This window comes from Salvelinus sp. IW2-2015, linkage group LG22 (assembly GCF_002910315.2).
Source record: "Salvelinus sp. IW2-2015 linkage group LG22, ASM291031v2, whole genome shotgun sequence".
Taxonomy (NCBI): Eukaryota; Metazoa; Chordata; class Actinopteri; order Salmoniformes; family Salmonidae; genus Salvelinus; species Salvelinus sp. IW2-2015.
The window spans coordinates 26,099,938-26,108,709 of NC_036862.1; the positions used below are offsets into that span (position 1 = coordinate 26,099,938).

General features: G+C 40.8%; 1 protein-coding gene across 1 annotated transcript; it reads right to left on the minus strand.

Moving 5' to 3' along the window:
• Positions 1-1,596: 1,596 nt before the first annotated feature.
• Positions 1,597-4,627, minus strand: LOC111982568 (SKI family transcriptional corepressor 1 homolog-B). Its single transcript, XM_024147857.2, has 2 exons — positions 4,506-4,627; positions 1,597-3,367 (listed from the first exon to the last, which is right to left on the minus strand). Exon 2 carries the CDS (start codon positions 3,355-3,357, stop codon positions 1,597-1,599), a length of 1,761 nt encoding a protein of 586 aa, XP_024003625.1. The 5' UTR covers positions 3,358-3,367; positions 4,506-4,627.
• Between the last annotated feature and the right edge of the window lie 4,145 nt (positions 4,628-8,772).

Here is an 8,772-nt window from a genome sequence, read left to right on the forward strand (position 1 = left end):
AAAATTATACTCTTTAATCATGCTAATTCTGATTTTTTTTATTCCACAGAGACCGACAATTAAGCCTATTATGTTTCAGTGATTTCCACCTTGCCTTTGCTCAGTTTAGGATGAGATTCTAATGACTTGAAACCGAGGCTAGGCCTACTTGTTGGTCGTTGGCCTAATCACTATAAACAAATGTCCAATGATCATTGATACCTTTAAGCCCATGTTCGATATCCTTTTTTCGCTGGATCCTACTGACGCTCATGCTGGACCGTAATGCCCATCGCCTGCAAGAGAATATTAAAGATGGCATAGCTCACTTAATTAATCTATTTAATAAATCTTCTGTTATAAATTATCAATATTACATAAGCAACATAAAAAGTGAAACCACCCTTTGGCTAACAAATTCGTACATAAAATGATAATACAGTAGTCTATATTACATGGTAGGTCCTACTAAACTTTTACACAACTACACACGCGCGCGCGCGCACACACACGAGCGCACAATGCTTTGGGCTTCCTCTGCTTATGGTCCTGATAGGCTCTCTGTTGAACGTCCTCTCTGTCAAGAATGGAACGTTGTTTTATGTGGGTCGGAAAATGGAGGACCACTGACTAAAGGACCAGACAGTAATACGCGACGTGCTACTTTGCATTACAGAAACTTATATCCATGAATATGTACTATGCAAGATAATAGGCCTACCGTTCGATTTCAATGGGCTGCTATGTTTGATCTCAAACGTAGTATGGACCGTTCAAAGGCATTTGCCATCCTTTTCATGTGTGTACACTGCAAATTAACCATGCGCATTATAGTCAATACAACTGCAATTATCTATAATTCCTCTTAATTGTCACAAGCAATGTTTTGAGCGGGATATACCCACTGGACACGGTTTCCCATTTATAATTCTGAGGTTAGTAATCAATTGTGCTGTTCCACCTATCTAAACTTGCGGTTTTGGACCTGACATTAGAGGTCCGGCGCAGGCTAACCTTTTCCCAACACACTTACAACGGCTCGCAGTAACTACTCCAAAACAAGAACCCTTCAATTATTCTTAGAACAAAAGACAAGACACGGGCCTGCTCCACTCAGCGACCTTTTAAACAGGCTACTCATTCTTCAAGGTCTCTTTAATATGGGACGATGTCTTTTTTGTAAATGTCATTGTCCAAATGATGTTTAACAAAAGATAATTTCCATATTTGGGTTTCCAACCTGCCATGTATGTCTAAACAGGCTCAGCTTCTGTAATGTCAGGGTTTCAAAGCACAATAAAACTCATGCGGAGAAGCCTGGTATAGTTAATAGTAAGTGGCTTTTTTTCTTCATTGGACCAATAATATAAATTCCCTTGCCAAAACGCTTGAATACACAATTAGCCACTGTTATGGCTTTCACACTGTATAAAAGCTGCCAGCATAAGTCAAATCCTATTATAGCATAGGCCTTGACAATTGGAACATTAAACATAGCATGATTGACATGCTTTATGCCCCATGGCATTGTACAAGACCCAAACATTCACTCATTTTCATATGAGTCAAACAAGTCTCCGTGATTGATGCATAAGCATAGATTGAACATCAAAGCACTCATATGGACATTGGCACACTTACTTCGTACACCGGTGTATCATGGCGCTCTGACACCTGTCCACCCTGCCTCTCGTCATCAGAGGACCCGGAGTGGGGATCTTCCGGGTGTGGTCCTGGACTTGTCCGCAGCTCTTGACTATCTTCCGGCCCGGAATGGGCTGAGTTGAGGGGCGGGGGACTCTGACGGTCCTCCACTGACAGTTGGACTGACTCTTCATCCTCTTGTGCCCTGTTTGACTCCACGTCAACGTCTGGGTCGTCCACGCTATCCACATCCGGGGACATAGACCTATAGCTAGAACTTTCACTCACGAAATCTGGCGATAGGTAACCAGAGCGCACRCCGCTGTACGTGTCCCTGTTGCCGTATAGCTTTGCAATGCTTTCGGCGTCTTTCACCACAGGTCTGAACGCAGAGATGTAATTTATCTTCCKTGGAGTTGTGGGGAGTCCTTCYGTCGACCGGGCCTCATCCCCGGATTTATCCTCGTCGTTCCGGGTGGATTGTGAGCTGGAGCACCGTTCGCTGTCGTGAAAGCTATCCTTAGGTGTGTTTGCGCACCGGTCACTTTGATCCGATAACTCGAGATCACTCTGTCGGACACTTAAGAGCTCTGTGGGTGGTTTGGGTGGTGACTGTTGATACGGTGGCATCGGTAGGCCACCTGCWGTAGGCCAAAACATCGGGAAAGAGGGATAGATACTGTCCTTTGCTCCTGGCCAAAAGACACCCGAAACGTTGGTTTTATTTGTCTCTCCCACTCCGTCGTCCTTCTTTTGACACAGTCCAAACGCAGGGAATCCATACGGGTGGGGGAAGAGAGGTGGCTGGATCTTTTGAAGCATCCCAAAGCTCTTGCTGGGCACAGGGATAACCGGGTAGTTCCGGACGCCATTTGACAGACTGATGTTAGGCCTACCTCGGTCTTCGTCACAGCGCAACGTTTTATGGGGTACCTCGGGGGAACTTCTTTGGGTTGGGTTACTGGTGGAATGTGACTTCAAAGGAGAGGACATGGATGACCCACTCATAGGTAGCGTCCTCTTACGACTTCCCCCGTTGAACATCGCTTTAACATCCTCCCACGCGTGGGCAACATCATCCGACGAGCTTTTGTCTGTTAGTTTGAGATGGCGCCTCCACGAATTGAAGTTTGCTGCGTCTGGCTGWGTATACTTGGACTCGGGAGTGCGATGGGAGTGGAATATGAATTTATTCGGGGAAAAATACATGTTACAATATGTGCATTTAATGCACTTGGCCCTCGAGCTGTTATACCTTGCAGGTATGAAGCTACCTCTGCTTCCCCAAGCGCATTCATGAGAGACATCAAAAGCGAAATTTTCCGGTAGCTTCGGTGGGTTGTGAGCACCGAGGAATGATTTACATAGCCTCTCCGCCTCCCGCTTGGTGATCATACCGCAGCGCCGCGAGGAGATTGGCATGGCGCCAGCGCGCCTCAGTATCTCGAGCTGGACGGGCGTGCACTGGACGCAGGTGATTCCAAGAGCAACGCGTCGGTTATGGATTTCGTTGTAACTGTAGTTCTTTARCAATGTGTTGGATATCTGCGCCAAGCAAAGTCTTTCCTGGCCATCTATGACCAAAGACACGATGTGCACTCCATACAACGCGGTCTCGCTGACTTGGTTAGGCTTCAGGGAGATGGGGCTGGAGAAGGGCTGAACGTCCTGCTTGGAGCTGGGGGAAGAGCTGGAGTCTCGTCCCGCTGGTTGTTGRTTGGGTATCGACTCCATTCCTGGAAGTCTGTAAATAAATACAATCATTTTAGGGTAGCCTATTGCATAAAATAATTTGGTAGCCTATTGCACTACCAAATAGGCCTACAGTTGGCATAACTCCTGTCAAAAAAATGCACTAGCTCTAAATTGTTTGCAATTCATTCCAAAMAAATAAATAAAGTCCATGAAATTATAGCTTTGTAATTCATCTTACCAATAGGCCTACGCACGCACATTTCGTGCAATAATAATATGGTCAAGGTCTTAAAAGTAACGCAGAAGATCAGTGTTATTATATACTAATAACTATGCATTATTATTATTTATTACACACTTAGTGTTATTATAGAACAATCAAAAACAATTTCAACCGAGCATTATTCACAAAAGACAAGGATTAGTTAGCTATTCGTTTTTGGTGACACAGTTCTAAATAAATACATAAATAATAGCCTAATAAATAAAATAGGTCTACATAATTTAATATAAACGTTCAATTTTATACGAGCATGTTTAGTATAGGCATATTAATATTAAGTGTCTACATTTTTTTTAAATTGTATTGTATTTTTTTGTAGGARTATGCCAACTAAGGCTATCCATGATCAGTTAGTTGTTTATTGACGGGACCTTTTCCTGTCTTCTTTAAATCGGCTCAGAGGCGAGGGTGATTACTTAAGAACTACATAAGATCCTTACACGCAAAAGAGCAGAAGGAAAATACACTCTGAGCTGCGCCAATGCGCTTACCAGAGAGGAAAAGAACAMCTAAGCTGCTTTCTTGGTAATTACACGGGTTCAATTGTACGTATTTGATCTGTTAATAAAAGACTAGCCATATATATAATTAAAACATCGCATGCGTGTCTCCCTAGATTAACGTAGGTACAACGGCTTATAGGCCTACAATAAAATAAAAWAAATCGACTTTTACAAAAGGCAAATATTTCCCTCACATCCGTCACATCTTTTTTGTTTTGCGCAACGGTTGTAAATATATGTTCTATAAGTCTTCCGAAAATAATCTATTAATTGGAAAATAAATTAAAGGTAACACTTACGAAAAACATGTCAAATATGAAGCTGTTGTGACTGGTGATGAGACATTAAAATMTCAATAGAAAATACACAAGACAACGAATTGAAAAGAGTAAGATCCTTACCTTTCTTTCTGGAAAAGAACACAGTACTCCTAGGCTTAGGAAACAACTTTTCATCAAAAAGTTGAACAAAAATCACCGACACAAGCAGAGGTCTAGTCCGAGATAAAAAATATACTGTTGCTGGATGGACCAAGCGTTCAGACTAGCCTAATATCTCTCTGTCTCTGTCTCAGTACAGTGAACGGACTTCCATCCTCTTCGACTCTCACGGGCTGAGTGGCGCACGAGAGAGTGACCGCATGGCAGTCCTCGAGCCTTCGCCACTCGCCACTTCCTCAAGACAGCAGTCGACGCTCCTCACTGAAGAAGTGACCGCTAAACTAATGGATGGCAAGGCACACCCACTTAGCGTTCCTTCTCTTTAACTATATTATCTCCTGGACAATGAAGGAACAACAGCCACTAGGCTATCACTTGATCCATTTAAACTTTACTCAGTGGATCTTTCATAGAAGTGGGAAAAAAAACATTAAGAGAAGATAGATGGATATATATATATATTGCATTAACATGGTGTGCTAAGTAGTAAGGTGCATTTGATAGATTTCTATATTGACACAATTAATGGCCAAAGATATTTTAATAATAGACAAATAATTATAATTTGATGCGTGCTTTTATTTGTCCTATTTCACACATGTAGGTACAAGTGTGATTATACCCATGTGCTAATTGGAAATGTTTTTATGATTTATTTATTTTGCATATCCCAACTCTTCATGTAACTGTCCCTACCAAATGCCAATGAAGGCCTATAGACTATTTCCAGTATTAACAAACGACAAATTTAGACAAAACTGAATATGAAATCGAAGGCAACAAAATGGCTGAATGTATCATTTATCAAGTTACATGACCATCTGTTTTGCTTCTCGTGGACACGCAAATCAATTCCAGCCCTTCTGGTAAGACGCCATGAATTTTAAGGCTCGCGTGCTTTTGTTCGAATGTCAAACAATTGGACACGTTTTAAATCACATACTGTGCATTCTTAGATTCTGCATTGAAAATGGACCGAATCCTAGATGAGCGGATAACTTGCCTCGGGCGGGACTGTCATATGCTGCTGCACACCCTCCCCCTCTCTCAATACCCACCACCCACGAACCAAACTGTCAGTAAATGAAGCAAATTTGTTGAGCACACAGGACACGTGCGAGCAGATTGCGTCTACAAAAGAGTGATATATAGAGCAATAGGCTGAGGTTAGTGATGAAACCCAATACTGTAAGACCAATATAACTATCATAACCTGATCAATGCCCCTCGGTTAACCCCAGAAGCCTTGTGCTGATATACAATACCTTGCCGGGGCATAAAGTTCAAGGAAAGGCATGCAAACTTTTCTTTTTAGTTTAAAATAACATTTAAACTATTTGCACAAGTAGGCCTAAATACAGGAGTTGAACAACATTTGGGTAAGTCTGAATGACAGAAGTTTACGTTTTGTTTGAATTGTTGTATTTTAAAAAAGTAGTTTTTCCAATTTGGTTTTTATTTTTTAAGGACTTACTAAAATTACCATTTGTGTGTTATTTTAAAATGCACATGTAGCCTGGATGCCTATAGCTATATTCCTAACATTGTCTGTCCTAAATGGACACTGATTAAAATGTAATTAATCAAACTGTCCGGGCAAAATGTGAACAATTACCACAATCAAATAGGAGTTAATAACGTCCACAAACGCCCCCAGCCAACTATTGCTAAGCAGACACCATTAAAGTAGAACATCTATGCCCTTTAAACCTAGCATAAATTAGCCTATACATAATATGTTGCCATTGACAACTAGAATTTACATTATGGATAAGCTAGCTACATATATAGTTACCTAGGTCTAGATGAACTGCAGTTATGCGCCAGATGTTTTGGGATTGACACCCTCGTCCGTAAAATAGATATCACGACCTTAAACATCTATGTTATTAAAAAACAATGTCAAAAGAAATTCTATCTATGTAGGCCTATTAAATAGCCATGCAAAACATTAGCCTATACTGAGCATGTGGACAATAATTCGTCTCTTCATAAATTTGGCCTATTCAAATGTTATCAATCATTATTATGCTGATGAATATGAGAATTATTTCMAAAGTTGGACTTCGTTTTCCATGCAATGCACACGCACCATAGTCAGACAGCGAGAAAGACCGTCAGTTTGGCTCCCTGCAATATTGATAGAAAAGGAAACCTAAACCCGAACCGGTCCCGTCGTGTCGTCTTTCACAATCAAAAGGCTTTCCTGCAGCCCAACAATAATTACAATTTTATACTGTAATTATTCCTGTGTTTTTAATTATTTAGACCACCGACTGAATACGCCATTGTGACCGCTTATTCCGGAGAAACGTGAGCTCACGTGGCTCACAACGCTCTCATTAAAGGCGGGAGTTCAGCGCAGGTATACAGCACGAGAGCAGCGCTTTTAATTAGCGGATTCAGCGGTAATTTTAGGCGAGCCCTTTATTACCGTTGGATACACATCAATGAGATCTTTTTTCGAAGAGTAAATTACCTTGAGACTCATTTATATGCATTCAATTGTTTAAACAAACCTGCGCTACAATATTAATGCGTTCCGTGTTTAAGTCAGTAGAATTCCAAACTCTGTAGAAGGTGAACGTAATGTAATATTTAATACATGGGTAGATTGGATATTGACAGGTGACATTCTTTATTCTATCACTTCAATAARATGAACTTTGGKTACAACATAAGAGCAGGCTACACCAAGTAGCCTGTATTCCAGTTTAGATGCATTATTGGAAKGTTWTTTTRCTTCATAAACCAATGTAACCAAAATAAACTTAAATCCCACATTTTGTCACAGCAAATGGCAGACATGGTAACAACCTACACTAAAATGACAGTAAATAATGAATTAGGATGTGAGTGACATACATATATAGACCAGAGTAGGAGGCTAGGCTACTATTTGTACTCTATCATTTATTGAAGTAGCCAACAACAGATCATAAACAGAGAGGAGTTGGGTAAAAGGGGCTTCGCCTAACCGGTATATGAATTAAGGCATTAATAACAAGTAGCATCTCTCCTCGCGCTCTACGGTGGTTCGGAGAGTGCCATAGCCAAATTGAAGGTGAGATATCTTCAGTGGCTGATGCGGCTCCATCTATGTTCTTGGTGCTACCCGAAAAGGGACCACACACGTATATTTGACAACTTGATTAAATGTAATATGAATTAATCTGAATAAACTATAATTCCATTAAAGTGATCAATATATATATATATATGCCGATGAATTAGAAGTCGCTGCTAAACCATGACCACAATGTAGCCTACGAAATAGGTATAGGTCTACACTTCGTAAAATTGAGAAATTACTCTAGGCAACATATGGCAATCTAAGCGTTGATCTATGTTATATTTTGACTACAATAGGCTGGTCCAGTGTACACTCTGCTAAGCTTGGAGTGAATCAGAATAACAACACATATAGGCTCATAGTCTATTAACGCAAACGAGACATAGGTTCCAGTTTACTTACTGTACTAGTTACATGTTTTCTGATTGTCTAGTAACATACACTGAACTAACTCTTATTTCAATCAAATCTACTTCTAGAGGCATTTCAAAAGAATAAATAAAAGTAGGCTATATTAAACATTTCATTCAAGGTAAATCAGTCCTTTAGGTAAAAAGCCTTCATGCCTTAAAGCAAGTTCCAAGTGGAAAGATTGTCACATAAATCAAATGTGCCTAATTCAGGAGAAGTTTAATAACAGAACCGATCGAGAGCGAATGTTCTATAATTAACAGTAGTATCAGCACCCTATAAAACCGTGACCCCTATACATTCCATTTTAGAAGCCAATCAATCGCTTCTTACATATTGATCTCCCTGTGCTGATAGGCTACACTTAAATGGGCTCCCCGAGTCCTTTTGGTTTCAAGTGAAAAGAGCATTTCGATTACACTTTTTATTGGGAAAAGATTGCTCCAAGAGGAACGCGTTGACTCGAAAATTAAACGGTGACATTTTAATTACTGGACATTGATAAAGGGATCCGGGTAATGGCGGAGCACAGCGCCGACGCCTATTGTCTGACCTGATGTGCTAATCAACTTGGACTGCTCTGTAAAAAGGTCACCAGGCGATACAATAAGGGCGCGTGCCTCGGTGGCAAATGGGAATATTAAGGCCCGGGATTGAGTAAAATGGAGACGCATCTCCAAACAAAACCCGGTCAATATCCCAACGGGGATGTTGATGGTAAAACGAGATTGAGCATCCACGTTT